Genomic DNA, 23,774 nt, shown 5'->3' with positions numbered 1-23,774 from the left:
TTTACATGGTACTTCGTGATTGTACATCAACTCTATATTCCCTATTCATAGCTACAGCAAGAAAAATAGATTTCCAACACCACGAGAGCCTTCCACTTTCATCTACAAAGTGGTAAAACTAAACATTTTTTTAGTTCCATTATAAAATATTCTTGACAGAACATGTGGTACACCTCCAAGAAAGAATCAGAATCCAAGTAAATATTTTTTCAAAAATGGAAATTGCAATTCAAAGGAGATAGAAGCATTGGTGTGAGAATGCCAGTGTCAAATAAAACATGAAGTGCATCACTTAATACTTTTACAGGAACTGAAAAAAAACAGCAAACCAAAACAATACAAAATTAAACATGACCTGCTATGCGGTAAAGCCAGAGGGGCCATAATGGGGCTAAGTGGTGTCCTTTGCTGCTGTGGCTGTTGGGATGCAGGATTTGCCGCTGCTGCCGTTGTGGGACCTGTAGCTGGTGAAGCTGGGCGTGTGTATGGTGCGGATGCTCTTTCCACCTGGGCCCAAAGGAGTGGGCGACAGAGGGGAGGGGGAGGAGGAGGAGGAGGATGAGGAAGAGGAGGAGAATGAAGAGGAGGAGGAGGAGTGCACTCGACCATTCTGAGTCTGCGAGGAGAACGAGAGAGCTTTACCTGTGTGCTGTGGGGGTGTGGGGAGTTTAAGGGATCCGTTAGACAGGGAGGGGATGTGGGAGGAGGGTTGGGAACCGGAACGAGGAGCGTGAGAGGACAGGATGTTGGATTTTATTACAGAGGAGGAGGAGGAGGAGGAGGAGGAGGAAGAGGAAGGGTTAATCGGATTAGTTGCATCTGAGTTTTGCACAGACTGGGAGCTGCCTTTAGTAGAGCTAGGATAAAAAGCAGGGATTTTAGAGGTGGGTATAGTAGGGGAAGTAGTTTTATGATCCCCTCCCACTCTTTTAGCACTTCCGTTAGCCTGCAAACAGAGATGCCAAAACAGATACTGGTTGTCAAAAAAGAAATCTGGTCAAATAATACATATAAAAGGCAAGACGATGTTAAAAAAAACTACAAGTTATACACATAGAAACGCACTAAGACTACACAAACATTAATATCACTGAGACACAACTATGAATACCAAAACATAAATAGGTCTGTTTTTACTAGGTTAAATGAAGAGTGAGACACATTGGACTGAGAGACATGTTACCAAGAAACAGAACACTGCAAAGGTTAGACCGTGCGATGGCGGACAGGAGGGACATCTCTACAGACTGCTCGTGTTAGAGTTAGGCCTCGTAAAGGGGCTGTGGGGGGAGATTCACAAGGTAAAGATGCATAGGAAGGCCGGAGAGAAATTGATAACAGGCTTAGGAGTTTGAAGAGTGGGAGCAGACAGGGGAGATGTGGGCTGGTATTCCACTGAAACTGACGGTGCAAGATGGTGAGTTGTGGCCTGGTCTTGAGGGTAAGGAAATATATCACGTGAGGTTAAGAAGCTGTGCATTAATGTTGGGTTGAGCAGAGGTGCATTGTGAGAAGGGAGGAGCATAGCCGAAAAGTCAGTTAGGTTTGTATTTTAACATTTAGCCACAAGCATCCTGGGATTTGGCAACACTGTTTAGGAACTCAGCTGTGATGGGAACGGGAGATGTGATGACAACTCAGATGATGACAGGGTAGGATTCCGCTTTTCTTTGCCATTTTTCCTTTTTTTTTGTTTTTTTTTGTTTAGTCACCAACACAGTGAAAACCATGAGCAGTGTGGACATGCAAAAGCATACAGTACAGTGATGTTATGGGGTAACAGTCAAAAGTCAAACATGCCTTCTTGTCAGAGCAGACTCGAGAGAAACATTAACAAATCCACAGTCGTCACCACGGTGACTTTATTTCTTTTTTTAAAACACTTGAAATCTCACAGCATTGAGAGTCTTTTTCCCCCTCTAATAACACATGCCTCATGTTTTTGATCCCTATACGTTTGATTCCTCTAGTCTCTGGTAAGGCCCTACAGTAAAACTACCTGTCGGAACTGCCTCTGAGCGTCCTGCAGTTTTTGCTGTTTTCCTGCTTTGTCAGTAGTACCCGGCGACTGCCTGGACTTCGCAGACAAAGGGACGGGCATCCGACTAGTAGGGGAAGCGACACTGGTGTTCTGCAAGGGGATCCAAACGAAAAACAAAACAAGAAAATAAACAAAAGAAAGAAAAAAAACACACACCACAGAGGAAGAATGAAAAATCAAGGCACCGACAGGTAACACCTTAACGATTAACACCAGTGAGAGATCATGCACCCAGTGGGACCAGACACCTTAAAGTCAATACACAGTAGTACATGCAGTCAAGAATAAGGAAGATATCAGAGCTCAATCATCATGAGAGTGTTTTTGATGATGAATTGCCACTTGCTGAAAACCTCAGAGGTTTAGCAATGAACTGAAGGAGAAACACGGTAGCCAGGAACCCAACAAAATGCCACCCCCAATCATGTCACCATGATTTCACAGAGAGAGAGAAAGCCACGGGGGGCATTTCCAACGTTTCGAAGCACCTGTGGAGTGGATTAATGATTTTGTAATTTCAGTGGTTAGGGTTGGAGTGAAGGTAGGTTGTAAACTGAAAAGGTAGGACCCAAAGCCTCCCGGAGCAACAAGAGCTAGAGAGAAACCTGTCGTACGGTGGTGGGGGCACTGGGGACAGTAGTGGTGGTTGTGGTAGTAGGGATGACTACAGGGCGAGGAAGCAGTTGAGGTTTAGTCTTCTTCAGCAATGGATTTTTGCTGGGTATCTTAGGACCTGGCCCTCTGGAGGTAGGGAGAGAGGAAGACCTCTTCAGCCCCACTCCTTCTGAGCTTGTCCCATACTCTGCTTTAGCTTCCTCCGTGCAGACTGGCTCCCTAGGGGAGTGTGGTCCCATCTCACTGATGGTGGTCTCCAGCTGCTTGATGGTCTGCTCCAGGCTGTCCAGTGTCTTGTAGGTGTTCTTCCGGATCTCGTCCGTCCTGTAGAGGGAGTCGGAGTTCTGCCTCTTCAGCGCGGCTGAGCCTGTTGCCTTGGGAGCGTCTGCAAAGGATTTTGAGCGTGTAACCTCAAATCTCTTAGCTTCTTTGTGCTGCTTGATAGTACCGTCGGATTCCTCCTCATCTTCATAGACAACCACCTGTATAGTCTTCTTCCCTGACTTGGTGCCGGTGCGAATCGCCTGGGTCAGCGCTGCCAGCTGTTTCTTAGGGAACCTAAATTTGAACTTCTTCTTAACATCCTGCTTAGCACTATTTGACTCTAAGTTCCCTCCACTGTCCGTGAGCTCAGATATTGATGATGAAGATGAGGATGATAAGCTAATGTGGTCTGCAGTGACCGTTGAAGTGCTGACGTTCTTGCCATCAACCACCTCGGTCCCTCCCGCTTTAACCTGCAGCCCACCGCTCCTCTCTGTGTCCGACTCCTCGCTCTCCTCCTCGATGCACTCTGCTGCAAGCATCCTGTCCAGGTCGTCCTCAGATTCAAAGATGGTGGACAGGCGCTTGTACGCTGAACGGATGTCCATGGGCTCGTCAAAAATGATGATGACAGGCTTGTTGTTGAAGCCATTATCCTGTTGCGCATTGTGTCCTGCTGTGGTGCTCCCTCGGTAAGTTGCATTACCTACAGTAACAGTCTGGACACCTTTCTTGGCATTGACCAGTTCCTGGTACTCGCCGCAGGAAAGGGCCTGAACTTTGGTGTTCGTGATCATAAATGCTATGTTGTCAGGGGGTGGAGGTGCCTCTTCTCCAGGCAAGTCTTGACTAAGACTAGCCTCCTCATTACACTCCTCACGATTATATTTAGATTCTGGTGGATCACTGTCCTCACTTGGAGCCTTTTTTGGTGGAGCAACAGAACTTTTAGGCACCTCTCTTATGGTACTGGTTGCTGTGGTAGCCGCAGGCTCGGGTATTATATTATTATTAGAAGAAACACGTTGCTGGATGACTTTACTTTTCTTTTCAGTGTTAATATTGTTGAGGATTTTCCCCTTCTCCATTTCTGCACTGGTCTTCAAGGATTCGGAGCGTTTAACTTGCGTCCTTGGAAGTTTGAATCCTTTCAGTCCCACAGGCTTAGGTGATATAGGTGGAGGTGTTACAGGCGGGGGTGATTTGGGTGGTGGAGACAGTGGCTGCTGCTGCTGCTGCTGGCTTGGAGAATTGTCGTTAACATTGACATTTGACACCTGTGATGGAGGCTGTGTGGGCTCTCGGTGTTCGGGGGTTTCCTCTGTTCCTGACGGGGCTGGATGCTCTTTGGGAATCTGACCAGTCACATAGTATATGACCTGAGAAATGAAGAAGTAGCTGTTTAAAATCTCTCAAATCTAGAACATACATTAACTATACTTTGATATAATGTAAATATATAAATATAAAGTCATACACACCCCTTGGCTCTGTCGGAGAGTAGTATTCCCATTTTCATCTGTGTCTGGATCTTTATCATCTCCAGTGGGCTCAGAGCTCTGCTAGGACAGTTTGTGAGGGAATAATATTACTGTGCAACTGGTGTGTCTGGTTGCTGTTGGATTAGTGTGAATTCACATACGTTACTGCAGTAGTATCCACAGTGTCAACACTGCATTGGACAGTTACCTTCTACAAGGCAACAGCAAAATATATACAGCATGTAAACTGATACTCATACTGTAAGACATGCTGTTCTGATGCTAAATGCCGTATATCAAAATGCATGCAGGGAAAATGAATCAATATTATAGTTTAAAAAGCCAATACTACAAGCCAATACTAACAGCCAAATCAGCTTCTTTTGATGGCTAAACACTGTCTTCTGTATTTGCCCTTCTACTGTATATAATACATAAATTAAGTTTTCTTTTTTATACGTTTCCTACTAACCTGTATACATCCTGTTTCCTGTCTTGTTCATACAGTATACTGTTGATACTATGCAAAGCGCCTCTCACACTACTTTCACTTCAGTGAAATCATTTGGGCCACAATCTTTGCAACATTACCTAACGTTTTACGTTTTATTATGTACAGTAACTAGTAGCTTACCATCTACTCATATACTTCTAAACTGATACTTTTATTTGATCAAATGTTTTAACTTGGCTGTGAACTAGTCCAATTTGTTGCGCTTGGACATATTCGTCCTCTTTGCCACATCAATTGACAAAAGCTTATCAAATGTGCATATTGTTTAATCTGGTGTGAAAAATGATAGGGTTGTGCTGGTTATATAGCTGTAAAGCTGGGAAAGCAAACTGAAGTCAAGTTGTGCAAAGACAAAGAGAAACAGAAAAGTAATCCCTCAGAAAAGTACAAGTGGTGGAGAGTAGCATGCATAGTGGCCAGACTGACCTTGAGTGAACCAAGTCTGCAAAAACAGGTTGTGTCCGCAAAGGGAGTTTTAACTACTTTGTTCTCTCAATTGTCAATCATTTAAGAAACATTTGTTCTGTTGATTTTCTATGAAAACATGTAATTAAATAAAGACACAAGACGATTCAATTGCCTGTAGAATACAGTGCCGAGGTCTTTTTATTGACAAGAGATAATTAAATCAGTGGCAAAACACATCATTGTCTGGTCCGGGCGCACAAAAGACACAGCATCTTTCCAGAGGCTTCATTTTATGCAGACTTAATCCTGAAATATATTTAAGCTGAGATATCCAGCTGAATGAAAAGAGGGAAGGAAACTGAGGCGAAAAGGAAAAAGGAGCTTTTTGGAGGCAGTTGTTACAGGTTTCTCTCGAGCCAAAGCAAGTGCGCAGAAGTCGTAGAAGGGTTAAGACACGGCCATCGATTGTATCAGACAGTGGCCAGAGGCAGAGGCAGAGGCAGGCAGTTAGGTGGGTAGCTGCGCGGCGATGTATAATTTACCTTTTTCTCTTTGAGGGGCAATAAGGGCCCCGGTCTTAGTTCTCTGATTTGAGGTTCAATTCGAGAAGTTGGTTCTACCAAATTTTTCACCCCTACATCCTTAACCGTGCACTTCTGGAAAACCTGAAGAGTGGAGAAAGGTGAAGGGGAAATGGGAACAAGGATTTTGAGGAGGGAGGAAGTTTGAGTATCTTCGCCTTTGTCACAGCTGTAGAACCCGACACGCGACAAAGTTAGATTCAGAATCAAGGAGTTAACTCTTTTGGCAGCTGTGAGTGCTCATCCTTTGCCACCAAAACAGCCACCATGGGAAGAAATGATAGACCCACTACCGCAGTGCAGAAATGAACCAAATCCAGAGGACTTTACACCTATTGGATTGTTTTGTTCACGTTTGAGGGATTGTGTAGGTGTGTGAGTGTACATGTGCATCTAACCTGGAGCTCTGCCATGATTTTGTCCCCTTCATCCTCCTCTTCTCTGGTAACAGGAGGAGTGACGGGGGGAGGGGTGGCGGGCTTCGGCTTGGTCTCTGGCGGAACCTTGTTTGGCTTTGGTAGTGGACTGGGCGGTGGAGTGTCCTCTTCACCCTCCTGTAAGGAAATGATTTAGTCATTACTTGTCTAACCAGCCAGGCTAGTTTCCCCAATTCCTCCAGTCGTCATGCTAAGCTAAGCTAATCACCTCTTGACTCTTGCTCCGTACTTAGTGGTAACGTGGTATCAATCTACTCATCTTACTTAACTCTCAGCAAGTAAACCAAACAACCACACTTCCCAAACTGTTCGACTGTAATAATTAATAATTAAATGCATTGTATTTTTCACGAAAACAATACAATGCATTCGTCATTAAGTATGGACAAATACTAAACACACACTGGAGTTTAAAGGTGCAAGATCGGGAGCATTCCGATTGCCTCTAAATGGCTCGGCTCATGGGTAACGGTGCTAAGAGCACTAACAGTGAAAAAAACAAAGAGTGAAAAAAACCAACAGACAACCACCTATCAGACTGACCTGAGCCGAGACGGACTCTTTCCTGCTGGTGTAGACCACTTCACCGGAGCGCGTGGTAGTCATGCCTGAGCTCGAGCTGGAGAAAGTCTTCCTTGGAGGAGGTGGTGGTGGAGACTTGCTTGACTTTTCAGACCCCTGCTTAGTAAAGCTGTCAGTGGCGACTGGCTTGGTGGCAGTCTTGGAGGGTCTCTCCGGTGCAGGTTTGGCTGGTTTCTCCATCACAGGCTTTGGGAGTTTCTCAGGCCCCTTCTTGCCTGGTTTATCAGAGTGAGGCTCAGACTGGGGCTCTTCGGTCATACAAAATAACAGAGACAAAATTCTATAAGGGGACATACAGTACTTAAAATGTGTTCATACGTATGTCAATAAAATGTAAAATGTGTGGAATCCATGTTAGTGTCTTAAAGTTCTTAGATTTGCACCTGTCGGTGACTCCACAGCATTGTGGATGTCTGCTTGTTCTGCAGTGGCATCAGGGGTCAGTGCTGGGTTCTCTTCCACCTCTAGACTGGGAATGCCCTTCATCATGTTGGCCTGGGCTTCCTGGAGGATCTTGTCGAACTCTATTCCATCATAGTGACCCATGTTCTGCCTCCTCTCTTCCCACTCCTTTTCTGCTGCCTGCAAGGGGGAAATTGGAAAAGAGGGGGAGAGAGGTCCTCAAAAGTTCTCTGAATCTGAGGAAGGAAATTATTCATTACAGGTGCTTTAAAAGCCAAATTAATGCCAATCACAGTAATTGAGTTGACATTTACAGGATGCTCATGAGAGGAAAGAAAAATTACCATCTTTACAATGTTGGATACAAATAAATCCAAATGACAATTATAAGGTGACTAAATCTACCTTTATGGAGAAAGCTCTGTTTTTGCTCTTGTCCTGACTGCTCTGGAGCTCCTCTAAGACAATACCCTGGGGGGCAGTGCCGTTCCCATTATTCACTGGGTTCCCTTGTGTCTTCTTATGATGGGCAGGACTTGGTGGATCGGAGGCTGCCCCCTTGGGAGAGTCCCGGCCTTGACTCTTGCCCGGGGTGGGACTGGGGATCTGTGAGGGGCTGGGGGTGAGCGGTGGACTGGGCTGAGCTGTCAAGGCTGCAGACTGCTGGGACTGCTGTATGTGGACCGGGGAGCTCTGGACATGATGGATGACCACCGGAGAGGAAGGCATCACCTCTGATTTGATGGTGGAGCTCTGGGGTTCCAGCGGGGCTGATGTGGAGCCAGGCTGGACTGATGGTGCGGGAGCTTCTGCTGCTGCTGAAGAGCTGTTGTCCACTGGGACATTAGCAGAGGGATCAGGTCCTTTCTGAGGGCCCTCAGTAGCACATCTGCACAGAGGAGGGAAACAGTATACGATATAAACACTGGGTTACTCACTTATACATGATATTAATATTTTTCAAAACAATACATAACATTGATAGAAATCCATTTGCAACCAAAATTAATATGTACAGTTTTTTTTTTTTCACATCCAGACTGAAAACACATTAAACCCTATAATAAAGTTGACAAAATGTTTTGATTAATTCTTACATGACACCACCAAAAGCTATGCTGCAATGTGGTGGCTGGCCAACATGGTTTGGCGACTGTTTTTGGGTAAATGACAAGCGATTCGTGGAGGGAGACTGAGAGAAAAGTTGAGAGTGAACCCGGTATCTGTGACATATTAAAATGGAAATGAGGCGCTGTCGTCCCCGCCACAGTAATTCACTTATCGGTTCAGTGAAGGCGATGGAAGTGTATCAAGTTGGACGCCACACTCCACTGTCTACACCGAATGACCTCTTTGATGGGATGAAGGCGTAATCAAATAGTACAATCTCGCACATCATAGAAACCTGTGAGAAGCTCTGCAGAGTGCTTTTTGTTTTTATCTTCCCTCTCTCCCTCTCTCTCTCTCTCTGCCCTCATACTCCAGCACTCACTTTTTTTCTTCACCTACCTTCTCAGACTGCTGAGTGTGTCAGTCAGGCTCTTGACCCTTTTCAGCATGCTGTCCAGTTTATGAGGCTCCTCCTTCAAAAACTTGACTGCTTCCACTTCCACCCTGAGCACAGACCGCATTCTTGTTTGTAGGGATGGGAACTCTCCTGAGGAAACACACCGAGAAACATCGTTACCAATTGTGATTTTACATTTGAGCAGTAGTACCGTATTTTCCGCACTATAAAGCGCACCGGATTATAAGGCGCACCTTCAATGAATGGCCTATTTTAGAACTGTTTTTATATATAGGGCGCACCGGATTATAAGGTGCATAGAATAGAATAGCGTCGTAAGCGTGTCTCTTGAAAGGTGCCATTTTGGGGTCTTTATACACACAAGTGGTGTTGGACTAGGAGTAAGCACAGTACCGGTGTTTACCGCGGTGCGGCTTTGTAGTTTACCAGTCGTACTGAAACATTTTGACAGAGCGCCGTGTACAACCAGTATGGATCAACCAATTAACCAATTGATCCATATATAAGGCGCTCCGGATTACAAGGCGCACTGTCGTTTTTTGAGAAAATTAAAGGCTTTTAAGTGCGCCTTATAGTGCGGAAAATACGGTAGTTATTCAATCATATTGCCCAGCACTATTGGCTTGTATTCTATATTTATTTATATGTCAGGCCAGATTGCTATGCACAACATTGTACCTACTAGTGAGAATATTATTTGTTGTCTTACCTTTGAGCCCTGCCAGAGATTCTCCCAGCTTTCTCAGAGTCACTGCTCCCTCCTCCACGTCCTTCAGAGTCACTACTCTCTGTGTCGCTGCCGAGTCTTTCTGCAGGGAGCCTACATACTGCTCCAGCTCACTGCAGAGAGGGAAGAAAATGCACATACAAACAATTGTAGTGTTTATTTGTTTTCCTACAACAATTTTTCAATAAATAGTGTATGAATCTTTTAAGCACGTTCAACAGAAGAAATAAAAAATTAATGGAAACTCTTGATTAAATGTTTTAATGTAAATATGTAAATCCACTTCAGGGACTCTTTTTGTTTCTGTTATACTGATATCTATCTACATTTTGATTAAGAGTAATACTTTTCACACTGTTTTATGTATTCTTTACTAACACCAGGGGGCAGGACACAATCATTTATCTTGAGGATAACGTACAGCGACACCGATTGGACAAAGATGAGAGCTGACTTTGGGACATGATCCATAAAAAAAATAAGAAACTACAACATATGCAAAATATGTACAAGAATTAACACTGACAATAATAATTTCCACGAAGCACTTCATTTTCCTGTCTCCATTAGATTGCTTGGATTAGATGTCATCCCACAACCACAAATGTTTACACACTGAATGAGGGTTTATTTGCATAGGAGCACTTCCTCACATAGAAACCACAGTACGCTGCTTCCCAACAAACCCAGTGCTTGAGAAAAAAAGGGCTACTCTGCAGGGAAATGTGCTGAAAGATAACATTGTGTGCAGTGTTGGATTGCATGAGAGGGACTAAAATGGTGTTTCATTGTGGCCCGGTACCCCTGAGAAACCCTCTTTTGTATAACTTCCCTAAAGGGGGTGGGAAAGGTAATAAGGAGACAGTGTGTTAAATGCCCTGCTATGCCGAGGCCTGCTGGTAATAGGAATGATGATGGGAAATACCAGCCTAGGACAAAAGAAATCAGATTTTACTTTTTTATCGAGCCTCCCACAGACAAAAACAGTTACAGTACGTCTCCAACATTTGTGTGTTAGAGTGTAGGAGGCAGCCTTTAAAGATCCTTGAGATATGAAGTACTGAAGACAGCCATTGCTCAAAAAAATGTTCCTTTCATATGCTGTAAATTAACACTATAACTGAAACTGTGAGTAAGGGATCACAGTTGTGACCTAACCCACTACTTAGGTCATGATAGATTTAGTTCTCCTCTTGAGAGGGCAGTGGTTTTCACACCACATTCTCTAACTGGTCTTAAAGCCAAGCAACCCTAATTACCAAACCTTATTTAAAGAGCCAGCAGCTGTGTTTTGCTGACTTACGACTGGCTGAATACCAAGGGTAACAGAGAGCTTCTTCTACTGACTTCCGCCTGTTCAATTCTCAAGTCTCCATGAGCTGCTACCATTGTATTTACTGGAGCATGTGTTCACTACTGTCGAGCAAGACAACACTATTTGACCTTGCCTGTAAACATCCAAATAAAAAAAAGATTCAATTACTGCTCCCTGGTGGCAAGATAAAGCAAGTGAATCAAAACAAGAGCAGGGTAGTTCCTCCACAGTTGGGTCCATTGTTCTAGCCTGCTGTCTCTTGAGAGTCAGGCTTGCCTGTATGAACCTGTGAGCTGTAATTTCAAGGGCGTTGGCTTGTCAAAGACTTTAGCAGTGAATAGCACAGGTAAGCTGATAAAAAATGAAGCCTTTCGGGGATTTCCTATAAATGAAAACACCTTGACTGGAGTCGCATGGGTGTGTACTAAATCACCTCTAATATGTACAACAATAAACATTCAGCAGTGAATGCAAACAACCATATCTGTCCATATTAGACTATATAAAGCACAGCCTGTTATGGAAGTGAATCAGGGAATTTTGAGCAGCCTTACCCGAGTTGTGTGAGGACACGCTCCTCCAGACCCAAGTACTTGTGCCTGTCCTCTTCTACCAAAGCTCTCTGTCTCTGCACAGGGTCCTCCAGGCCTCGCATGGCCTCTGCAAGTTTAACACTGATTTCCTGCTCTGCCCGCTTCAGCTGGACTCGTAATGCCTCTTGGTTCTGGACCTGAGGGGATGCACACAGTGGGAATGAGATATGAGAGAACCTGAACTGGCAGACCAACATACAAAGCCGTAGTGGATACTAACACACTCGAAATTAATTAAACAGGGGTCTCACCTGCTGCTGTCTCATCTGATGGAGTTGGATCCTGAGGTCAGAAACATTCTTTCTGAACTGCAGGAGGTTGACTTTCAGAGGAACTGGACCCTTGTCTAATGGAGCCGCGCTGCTCTTGGGAGCCAAGACTGGGGAACCACCTGTGGAGGGGGGAGGAGGGGGGGCAGGACAAGTTAAAGCTTGTTACTTGAAGAAGAAATATCTAAATAATACAGTAGAAATGACTAGAACTATTAAACAGGTCCACTAAAGTATAGTTGTAGTTCTTCCATTAACTCATACTTTCTGACTTCACTCAACAAGTGATTGGTTAGATTGTACAAACACATTTTCCCTGGCAGCACACTGGTCTGACCAGTAATGACTGCCCGACTGTCTGTGGCTGTCTTTTACCCTGCACAATAAGCAAACATATACCGGCACTAAAATTGGGGCTGCACCTCTGAAATGTCGGTCAGCTGATTTCGACATTTCAGTCACCGCTAGAGGTGGAGAAGAGGTTGAAACCATGGAAACTAAGGGATGCAATATTTGTGGTTTGGGTGAGCGTCCCTAAATGGCCAACAACAATAATAATTGAACTTTTTTTTATTATTTTGGTCGCACATCTAAAAACAAAGGGTGTCTTTTGAGGCAGAACTAAGTCCATTTAATATCAGTTAATAAATAGATCTAATACATGTTTCCTCGGAGTGGGTTGAATTGATGGCTTGAACATTTAAGGCTGGTTTGAATTTCATTTCTCAATGCTGAGAGCACCACAAATGAAATCACATTTACCTCCATTTTATTGGCTTTGAGGCTGAAATCTCCATCAGTAATATCTCAAAGCGTGGGCAAATAAAACCGAAACTATGTGCTTGGCAAGGTAACAGTTAGGGTAAATGATAAAACATTTGTTTTTGAATTTGCAAGAGCCAATCCTTTCACATCAGAAACATGAGGTCCATTAAAGTAAGTAGTGCACCTACCTGTGAGTTACACAACAGGTCAGGCAATGTTCAGAGTGCACTCTAAGCTCCCTTGACGCTGAAACTCACCCAGTAAAAAAACCTTTGTCTTCTTAATCCCAAAACTCTATTCACAAGTACAAGTACAGGTTACAATGTATACTGCTGGTGGTGTTTTGGGCCTTGGGGACACAATGTCCATCAAAAGAAGTTCAGGCTGTGCTGTGACAACGCAGAAGCATTTGAGCAACGGCAAAAAAAAAGTGCCACTGGATTTCTCATGTTTGATGTAGAGGGAGTCTGGCGGGATCAAAGCCCACACAGTAACTTTTCTGATGCTTTGGAGAATCGCTCAAGCACAACATGACAAGTAAATCTCTCCGAAAGCTACGTATGAAAGGTGTCACGAGACATGAGATTAGCTCTCAAGACGCGTGTTGTGTTTTTCGCTATGCCACTGGTGAGGTTGCAGATCTTTCTATCAAACCGAGATCTGGCCACAGACCACCGAGACTGAATCGCTGAATCATCTTGGCAGGCTTGAGAAGTAATAGCGTCTTGTTTTAAGTAATGCTATGAGGAGCTTGTGTTAGCTCTGCTGGCTCTCGTCTCTTATCTCCTATTAAAGTGGATGTACCGTGCGGAGTAAAGGACTGTAAGGAAATACGAACCGATGACAAGCAAAGACGCCCGACTTTGTTTTCCCTCCCTCCAGCACTGCTCATTGCAGACTGTTGACTGACACTGATGTGTGGGCTTGTCTGCACAAGACATTACGGTACTAAATCTCTTTAGAGTAAAAGAAACTAATGAAACAGAAAAGAATTACAATGATACTAACCTGAGCTATGTGCACTGTGGGCTGGAGATGATGTCTTCGGTGGTCCCTCACTACAGCCAGAGAAAAGAATCATAAGAGCAGGATTTTGGTTGCGAAAAAAAAACAACAGTATTTGGGGAACTTTAGATTTATAGGTTTGTATTAGTAAGAACAAACACAATACAACAAAGTAGGATGGGGAAAGACAAACCAGAGAGGTTCAAATGATGTTAATGATGTTAACAAGCTTCATCAGAGTTCAACATAGCATAAAAACAATAAAATCCACAGCAGTCACAGACCTTTTAGACTAACTGACAAGCAAACATTAACACAAGGAGAAGATTGAAATGCAAAGAGTTGAAATGCAGCCAGATAAACCTTAGTGGCCATTTATCTAGAGAGCAAATGACTTCAATGTCAGATTCACAGCCAAACCTATTTTCCTCTTCACCAGATGCCATTTAGCTATTTAGAGTGTTTGATATGGCCTTTATAGAGAGGACACTTTATCTGTCCCGCTCTGGCTGGATAGGCAGGCTTTTCATTTGAAACTCCATTTCCCCTGATGCCTCACTATACTGTGATTGCTTACCTTAGTAGCTCCTTGGTGCCACTAGTGTTTGGCTCCTTTAAAAGTGCATGCTGAACAAGACCAGTCAAGCTGGCAATCTGTTGCTCCATAGCCTTCATTCGCACTCTGCAGAAACATCAGAAAATTCTACTTTCAACACTGAGGCCTACTGGATATTACAGCTGCCACTAGAGCACATATTAGCTCAGAATGAAAACGGGAGGGCTGTAACAGGACAGGCAATTGTTTTTAATTTCCTGACCATGATTCTTTTTGTTATTGATTTGGAATTATGTCCTGAGTAAATACTGACTCTGGTCTAATACATAGTTTCTGAATAACAACAGTGCAACACCACTTGAGTCAGTATTTTCACAAAAAGAAAAAGCGTGGGTCCAACTAGAATAAGCAGTATGGATGACTCAAGACAAGAAAAGAACCCTGAAGTTCAGACCGAGGATGTTCAAGTAATATTGTTTTTTAAAACAAACAATAGTGCGTCAACCAAGTGGTGGCCGCTCAGAAGAGAATGAAAGGACCATTCGAAAATCACACTCATAAGAAAGCCAAACACCAGAGGGGTGAATAAGGGACCTTTCACTCAGGTTGCTTGGTAAACCAAGAGGTTGGAAAAGAGAATAACTTTTGTTTTCTGATGTCATGATTTATCTTGAGGAAGGATATGGGGCTAGCTGAGGGCACACAGGAGACTGGGTGGCTTTAGCTGTGCTATAGACAATAGACAGACACGAGGACTATGTGAACACAGCAATGCCTAACCTCAGCGTCATAGAGTATATTTCACATGAATAAATTCTATGACAGCTATCGAGCCCTTAGAGTCTGGACTATGTTTATTTTGAAAGTTAAGTACCATACTTTCCCATTCAAATTCCAACACTCTCTTCCCTGTTTCCCAGGGCATTTCTAATGGGGGGTTTGGACTGCCCAGGTGGTCCAGTCTGATCTGTTTGAATGATTGGGCCATTTAAAATACTTATTCAACCTGGTCAATGTTTTTGCTGGTTTTCCTAGGTACGCACATTGTCTCTGTAACCTCCCCTTTAGTGAAACCACGTTTGCCTGGCAAAGTGGCTTAGCATCCCCTTTTTCAATGTTTATGTGCTCACAGTCAGAGTGGATAAACCTAATCCAGGTAACAAAATGTCTGCTGGATTATCCAGACTGAATAGACTCTGCAGAGGGTTTGTTGTTAGAACAATAGTCACAGAGTAAGAGAAAAATATACAGTGGATTTGTGGAGTCTCCAGATACTACACTGTTTCAATGGTGGTAGCTACACACTCTTTTAATAATCAACACCATCAGCTCCAAAGTTTGAATAGAGTCTGTGAAAACACTAGTCAGATAAGCAAAACTGGTTATATACACAAACCAAGTGCAGAATCATGTGCATTAGTCTGATGTTCTTAACGTGCAGCTCATGACGCTGAAGACAGTGACAAGGTAGGTTATGTTATATATCTTGCCTGCAGTCATGGATGATGGAACAGTAGGAGCAAGGGATTGAAAATCAGCAGCTCATGGTTAGGGTGAAACTGGGATGCAGAGTTAGTCCATGCTCCCATGCAATGTCTTAATCCTAATTTTAACAATGCCACCAGCCCACTGTATGTAATGCCTGATCCCCTGGTGCTTACCGTGTCTGATGCTCACTGGCAACTGCGATGGGGCCCTGGAGGTGACCCTGGAGGTCTGGAACTACAGGTGATCCCATGTTGTTTCGGGGCTTGGTCCCTGCCACTTCCTCCTTCCTGAATGACTGGCGCACAGGTGAGCTTCTCTCCATGGGAACACCGTGAGGTGGCCCGCCGTGTGGAGGCCCGCCATGAGGAGGCCCGCCATGTGGAGGCCCGCCATGTGGAGGCCCGCCATGAGGAGGCCCGCCATGAGGAGGCCCGCCATGGATGTCAATCATCCGTACCTCAGCCATCCGGTGAGGGGATGGGGGAGGAGTCTTGGAGCCCAAAGTAGGCAGCTGGCTGTTTCTGGACTTCTGCCTGTACAGTGAGGGGTGATCCATAGTGTCTGTGGGGCTGGGGCTGTAAGAGCTTGTGGAGCGAATGGAGGCACGGTGAAATCCCCCCATGCCATGATCTGGACAATCCAGCCCAGGGTGTGGTCCATGGGCAGCAGCCATGCTCATTCTTCCATCTTGGAGCAAGTATGGGTCTGCATACAACCCCTCATTTCCCCTAGATAGGCTGTGGCTTTTGCCACCCCTGTCCTCATCTGGCTTGACATCCCGTCTCTCCAGGATGGCACTGGGACAGGGTGAGATGGAGCGGGCCGGAGGGTTGGCATTAGACAGTCGGTCCCTTGGGATAGTGGCGTTGCCAGGTATAGAGACCTGCCGTGGGCCAAATGGGATTCTGGAGGGGGATGGGGGCATGGAGTGAGGAGTTGGGGAAAGTGCTCCCTGCATGGGGTGGTGTGATGGGGGACCCATGGGGGGCTGTCTCAGAGGGTGCGGGCCATCACGAACGGCATGCATCATTTCACTGTTCATCTGCAAAAGTACAAAAGCATATAAATATCTTCTTAAATACCAGCAAGCATATAAACTGGGTATCACTTCAAATAATGCATAATAATCCCTCAATTTCAGGATTGGTCAATAAACCAGACTGCATAGTTCCGCCCCCTTGAGAGCTTCCGCTACTGTTTATTTTATATGTATCCTGTATTTCTGGACTGAAGTGCCCTTGAAACAAAAACATCCATCCAACTCAGTTTACACTGTTGCTTTTCAAAGAAAATAGACCGTCAGCAATTTTTCTAGAAACAGAAAATAGTAACTTGCAAGACTACTATCCCCAGGTACACAGTAGAGCATTTCACTGAAAGTCCTGGATAAACAGTTTGTAGTTTTTAAATGAAGTGATTTACTTTTTTCTTTCACCAAATCTGTGATTGCTCTCTTGGAGATAGGACTGGGGCTTTCTTTTGCATGTGCACCTCCAGGGCTAGAAGGCAGTTGGTTAATTTTCAACAAGATCTGTCTAGTTTAGTCTATTTAAACAGTCAGCTAATCTGGGCCGCTGTTATTTTGCCAGACCACCCATAAATGACCCTTGAAGGCTGATGTATAATAAACCTAACCTCGTGTAACTAGAGTGGCTTTCCGGGTTAAAGGATATATATGTGCGCTCAGGTTGTAGGTGATAAAACTACAAAAAAAGGGTGAAAGTCTTACAGGTGGCTACAGCAGCCGTGGTTCCAAAAAAATTGTCTTGCAGTTACCAATATATCACAGGCATAGACTAGTTTGAGTTAAAACTTGTGAATTCATGAAGGAAACAATGGAAATGATACGGTAGCTGCTTGTGGTGTCCTGTGGTGCTTGCGCTGCTGTCAGGCATATCGTAGCAATGCTGTCATTCGTCACTCGTGAGTGACGGTGCTTGGTCGTGAGTCACCACCAATGAGACTGGCTGAGGGATGAAAGATCTGGATGGTTTCCTTCTAATAGTCTAACCTGCAATAGTTCTCTTCCATAGATTTGCATTGAATTGATTCTCAAAAATCAATTCAAAGAAATGCGCCCCTTATCAGTTCAACACGTAACGCGTCTTTCAGTTTCCAACTACGGGATGATTCCTTATTTTACGGGGTGGTTGGCGACCCTCGTTATCGTACACTTTAGAGAGATACTGTATTGTGCAGACTAGGTTGTATGAATTCATAAAGCACGTTCTTAAAAGAATGACAATATACAGAGTTTCTTTGTTCCAAGCCTAAGATAATTTTCTATAAAAGTAAAAATGTCTTTGTGCTAGCTAGCACAACTGAAATATAGAGTGTAAACAGTGATATAACTCTTGGATGTGATATGCTGGGTATGATAACACTGAGCTGGGGAGCATTTCATGCAGGACTGCATCCTAATCCATCTTCCTCCTGTCTAACTCTCTACTACTGTCAAACAAACAAGCAATTGTTCCTTCAAGTTATGACTCATGGGTTACAATGACAAGTCGAAACCTAATGCAACGTTTTTTTTTAAAACTTCAGGCTTACAGTTTTTGACAATATGCTTTTTCAGCGTTGCCTTTATTTATTTTATCCCCAGTGCCAATACAGATTAATACTGCAAAGGGAACAATACGGTGGGTGTGTGAAATAGACGTGCGTGTGCACAAACTGGAAAACAACCACTGCTTAAAGTGTATAAAGGGTTGAGGCTTGGCTTGGATAACAAAGGGAAAAAAGAAAGAAACATTTTGGCAGTAAAAGTACACACAGCTCATAAATATGGCAGCAACAAGTGTGACCAAGCAAATAAAAATACATATAATAAGAAACCTAAGAAGAAAAGAGCCCCTGCAGACCATCATCAAAACCTAATGACTTTCACTGTCCAAGGTGCCACACACATAAAAAGAAAAGTTGCCTTCTTGTGCAGGAATTTCTCTGGAGCCCTAAATAGAATCTCTGACTGCATTGCCAGTTTCAGAACAGCCGCATAAGAACAATTTGGGCCAAAAAGGCATAACTTGTTAATCCTAAACAGATGTTACACCTTTGGAAGACTTAAAATACACTTACTTTATAAATGTGGCCTGTATTTGTCTTCAAAACATGAGTACATTTTTGCTTTGAGACAAAACAGAGGAGTAAAGGCTTGAAAAACAAACACACGGGACCATGTCAGGCAAATGAGAAGTCGTGTTGAGCAACATTTGGTTTGAGTTTGACTCATGAACTCTCTTTCTGTTTTCGCCGTGCTCTTAAGCTTCCAATAATGAGGGCAGCGTGTCTGGTAGCGCAAAAAGTCATCTCGATCTCCTGCCTTGTTCGCGATGATTCACAAACTGCAGAGCCTGCAGTAAGTGTGTCAACATTTAAATCGCCGGCTCTATAGCTGCATGTACTATGCTGTTGTGTACACAATAGTGTTGAAAAGAAGATGGGAGCATCCTGTTAATTAAGACAATAAAAACATGACAAACTTCCAACTTCTTCATTTCTGAATAAATACTAAAATTAGGTTGTTTGCTCTAAGGAGAACAGATTAGATGTTAGCCAATAACTGAATCTCTGTTTACAAAATATCTCCTCCAGCTATGTGTACATAATAACGCTTCCGACAGCCATTATTGACTATTCTATAGTCAATAATGTGTACAAATACACTGCTTTTGGCACAATCCCCTACATGAGTACAGATTAATATTTCAAAATATTTACTGCTATTTCATTCAATGAAACGTGACAAAAGATGCTTCAAATGCAAGAAAATAGCTCTTTATTCTAACAGCCTGCTGCCTATTCTGTGTATCATATAACTATCGGTTACTGCGTGGGCCTGCATCTGTCGACCTTAAATCAGTTACTGACAGACAAGAAGGTTGAATTCATAAGCAGGGATAGCTTTATTTGGCCAGAAAGTTTCAAACAATAACAGAGGTAACTGTATTCCTGCATGCAAGACAAGAGGGCACACGCCTGACACATGTGAACTATACCCACCCGCCAAAAAAGTGTTTGAATAGGTGTACAGCTCATTCTGTTGTAGTATTGACCCTTTTGCTTTGAGTGCCAGGGTTCTGTTTCATTATTGAAAGGTGTTGCGAAATTTTAAAAATACCTTTTTTTTTGTCTCTTTCAAGCATTTTTAAAAAGGCAAAACAAAACAAATGAAAAACCTTCAGTCCAAGCTTTACAGAAGCCAAGAATAGAGACAATGCTTACAACGTCTGTGTTTGTGTCAAAAGTGTTAAAAATTGCCAAAATGTTTGTAGGGGCCGCAGGATTGCCGTACATATTTTTGATTATTGCCACAAATGTCATCTAACTAATTTCTTTCGAAGGTCCCGTCCCATGCCACTTTATCAACCTGGCCTCCACACCCCCACCCAAGTTTTGTATCTGTGTCAATTGCTGCTCGGTTAAACAATGACAGACCTATTCATGACAACAATCTTCTACTGCCCAGATTTCACAATGTTTGCACAAGAGACCTTGAAAAGCCGCCTTGCTTCTTTTTGCTTAATGCACTTCAGTTCATTCAGGTATACGTCTCAATCCCGCTGATTCAGAAAGTGGCGTAGTTATTAAATAGGCAATTCTCTAAAGAAAAATATAACAACAAATAAATAAATAAAAGAGAACACAAAAGAATGTGAAAGACTTCTCCACACAATGTGGCCAGCTTGCAATTTTTCCTTCTTTAAACTGTTTGCACTATTAAATTCCCATTTCACTTTTTCAGTTGTATCTATTTTTGCCATCTTTTTCCTCAAATGTCTTTTGTTCAATTCCCCTTGAAGGACCCCCCCCCCCTCACGGAGAAGCCACTTGCCCGTCAGCAGCAGAGAATAAAAAGAGTTTCTGCAGCACCTCAAAGTCATCTTGCCATCTGAACCAGGACCTCTTAAACCATCATCATTTTTGCCTCATCGTTCATTTAAATGTTATCAATTTCACTTTGCATTCATGTGACACATACTGTACGTGGAAATGGGATTATAGCTAACGTTAATATCACTTTTGCAATATCACAATAGCGCTTCAACACCGGCTGGAAATCTGCAGTAGGCAGAGAGGAGCAGCGGGCTAGATAAAGGGTCAGGTGGATTAGAGAGGCGGATTTGAGGAGGAACATTTGACGAAAGGGCTCTTTGGGGCTTTAGTTTTGTTACATCAGCAGGAAAAAAAACATGCTGGAATCAGAACAAGAGAAAGAGATTAGAGCTGATATTGGGGGAAGAATGAGCAAGAAAAATAGTCGTGAGATTAGAGTTCAATTGCCCCTTAAGCAAGCTGCACCAGAGCGTGCAGGCGAGGCCCAATGGCAAGCCCCTGGGAGAACAATATGAGACCCCCTCTAAACAGATTAAGAAGAGGCAGGGGGACATTCCTTCCCTTAACTGCAAACAGGATGTGAGAGTGAGAAGAATTGGACGCTGGACTTACTATTCTATCTGCAACAAGTCTGGTTGTCTCCTTTGCAGCAGCTGCTGTTAACGAGAATCGCTTTCATTGTTAGCATATGTGTCAGTTAAGTACTCACCCTGGCATCGCCATTGGCAGGTCTTGGACCATGGCTGAACGCCTGTGCTGGGTCTTTGTGGTAGACCTTCAGGCAGGAGTGATCTATGATGTTCCTGTAGGGGGAAGAGGTGTCCCGTGGTAAATAGGCAGCCCAGTAATCACCATCAGAATACGGTCGATCCTCCCTCAGCCTGGATCTCAGTCTGTGCCTCAACCCTGCCAAGGGCACATAGTCTGACAGAGGCTCTGACAGTCCTCCGTTGTATGACATTTCCTCTAAATCTCTAAAGTCTATAAAAACATCTATTAATACTGGCTGGAAACGTGGCTCGACTACATAAACGGAGAGCCGTATGCGTGTTCTTATGCTGGTCTCACTCTCACTATGGTGTTGCACCCGGGACACATGAACCAACCTTAATGAATCACGAGACGCTTTATTACAGCCCTGATAAAGACTTCGTCACAAAGTACACATTGCACATGGGCAGGAACTCTGGAAAGAAAGGGGCAAAGTTGCTTATGTCTTCAAGAGTAATATATTCTTTTCTAAAAAAACAACAACTATGACTTGCTAAGACATGCTGGTGAATACCAAACCACGAAGAAACAAGGAACAAGAAAAAGCAGTGAGCTCGTATGCGTGTTTGTGCGCTGAGTGAAACACACGACACAATACTTTGGAAAACGACATTCTGAGAAGCATAGAAAGACCTCAAAAAGGTGTAAAATAATTGTTCAAACTTTTAAGAGTCAATCTTTTTGCCAGAGGAGAAAGGACAACAGGCAGGAAAGTCATCCAAGTTTCTCAAGAGTGCTCTTCAGTTTATTTGAGTACAGAACATCGGAGACATCTTTCCAAAAGGGCTTTATCTCCAAATAAAGTTCTTCCTACTAAGTTTTAACATGTTGGAAAGAGGAAGCAAGAAGCTTTCCTGGCCAGTGACACTTCCTGTGCAGGGGGAGTTTAGACAGGAAGTTGTCTGGGAGGGGAAAAGGAAAGGTCTTCAGAGGGAAGACTGAAACTATTATGAACCTTGGATGTCCTGTTAAACTTAGACTGACAAAACACAACACATGCTGCCCCATACGTATTCTGTATCTACGTTTATCACACACAATCGTACGCCTTTACCTGACATCAGTGAGCTCGTAGTACATGTTTCTCATGTCGTCTTTGACGTAGACGGCAACGCTGGGCGACTCCAGCATCTTCATGTTGAGCTGCTGTGGGAAGGCACTAACAAACAGAGCTCTGATAGTGTCGATACTGGTGATCTCATTCGGCATGCGGAGCTGTTTGGTCTCGTCCCCGTACTGCAGGTACAGCACACCTGCAGACAGAAAGCAGGGGGGCAGGGTGATTAGCCTGAAAGTCGCTAACACTGACAGCCTGTCCCTTCAGGCCTCCGACTAAAGCCACTCCCCCAAATGTATTATAATGAACATAAACATATCCAAATTAATGTAAACAATGACTATTGTTGTACTCACATCTGTCAAGCTAGCAGCTTGTAAACAGACAGGTGGCCTGGACAGGCTTATTACAGTCCTGCCACAGTCACAGATATTGGACCAGCGCAGATATTTGGCCAGATTAAAATGTGGAAAACTCTGTTTCCACATTTTTTCCCTGGTGTTCCATTGATACCACCAAACCCTTGTTGCGAACATAGAAAAACACTTTCATCCTCTGAATATCTGGATGGTAAACTGTCTTTTATAATCACTATTCGTGGTTTAGGAAATCTTTCCTTTGCCACAGACTGAATGCTTCCCCTTAATTGTTGCCCAAAGACTATCGAAGCATTTTAAATGCTAAAAAAACAACACTTTTCTGTGTTGTATAATGTCCTGATAGATCTTCAGCAGCATATATTTGTAAGGCATGTGGTAGCGTTCTAAACCTGCCAATCACATGTTTGTGAATAGCATGCTGTATATTCCAGACAAATGACTTGATATTTTAAAAAAGTGAGTTAGGGCGTGACATAGGGCCGTGTGCTCAGGGTGGAACAGTACAAGCTGTGCATCAAAAATACCAAAGCCTGAACCTGTGAACTCTGGGTGGGGCTTCTGTACTGTGCTTTACAAAAAGAGATGTCTCCCTGGTAAGATTTACAGACACGCCCCAACTGCATTTGTATAAACAATGCCAGGGAATAGAAGACAACAGAGTTCTATTTCTATTCTCTGATTCATTGCTCTAAACAGCATGGCACAGATTTGTATTGAAGTCATCTGTAGCAACAATAGAACGTTAATGAAAAGAAAAAGGGAGTTAAATAAGTTTGTTTGTCTTATTTCATGAGTCGTCCAGAATGTCACATTTCAAGAACTGCTGAGACAAAAGACTTGCTGTGATACACGTAAATCACAGCAAGGCACTTTTGTGCACTACAAATAGCTGGTTTTAAGGAAAAGAGGACTGGTTTTACTTGGTGTAACCCCATAAAAGGACAGAGCCAGTAAAAGCTAACAGATGTTGGTGAAATATTATACAAGACCCTACATGCCTCACGAGACAGGGTGAGACAGAGAGAGGGCAAATCCAGGAAATAGAATTGCTGAGTCTATTATTGCTCTTTCTGGTCTGTCTGGGTTTCTGGGTAGTAATAACTTAACAAAGTGCCCATTTGCAGAATAACTTCATCCTTCCCCTGAGAGCTGTTAT

The 23,774-nt window shown here is 43.5% G+C and overlaps 1 protein-coding gene across 1 annotated transcript in view; it reads right to left on the bottom strand.

Moving 5' to 3' along the window:
* Positions 1-216: 216 nt before the first annotated feature.
* The window catches only part of kiaa1217 (KIAA1217 ortholog), a 40,129-nt gene continuing 16,571 nt past the window's right edge, over positions 217-23,774 (bottom strand). Inside the window, exons 4-21 of the mRNA XM_076080757.1 lie at positions 22,236-22,434; positions 21,120-21,213; positions 15,745-16,613; positions 14,105-14,209; positions 13,531-13,580; positions 11,740-11,879; positions 11,450-11,625; positions 9,563-9,693; positions 8,835-8,982; positions 7,731-8,214; positions 7,307-7,505; positions 6,885-7,171; positions 6,303-6,458; positions 5,866-5,988; positions 4,402-4,482; positions 2,647-4,299; positions 2,000-2,131; positions 217-946 (exon numbers count right to left, since the gene is read on the bottom strand). Of these exons, the coding sequence (XP_075936872.1) occupies positions 392-946; positions 2,000-2,131; positions 2,647-4,299; positions 4,402-4,482; positions 5,866-5,988; positions 6,303-6,458; positions 6,885-7,171; positions 7,307-7,505; positions 7,731-8,214; positions 8,835-8,982; positions 9,563-9,693; positions 11,450-11,625; positions 11,740-11,879; positions 13,531-13,580; positions 14,105-14,209; positions 15,745-16,613; positions 21,120-21,213; positions 22,236-22,434 (5,582 nt within the window). The 3' untranslated portion in view covers positions 217-391. The remainder of the gene's footprint in view (positions 947-1,999; positions 2,132-2,646; positions 4,300-4,401; positions 4,483-5,865; positions 5,989-6,302; positions 6,459-6,884; positions 7,172-7,306; positions 7,506-7,730; positions 8,215-8,834; positions 8,983-9,562; positions 9,694-11,449; positions 11,626-11,739; positions 11,880-13,530; positions 13,581-14,104; positions 14,210-15,744; positions 16,614-21,119; positions 21,214-22,235; positions 22,435-23,774) is intronic.

Source organism: Anarhichas minor, unplaced genomic scaffold (assembly GCF_050575085.1).
Source record: "Anarhichas minor isolate MPS153535 unplaced genomic scaffold, ASM5057508v1 ptg000074l, whole genome shotgun sequence".
In the NCBI taxonomy this organism is placed as follows: Eukaryota; Metazoa; Chordata; class Actinopteri; order Perciformes; family Anarhichadidae; genus Anarhichas; species Anarhichas minor.
Note: the sequence above shows the minus strand (reverse complement) of the source record. Positions and strands in the feature narration are given on the sequence as shown.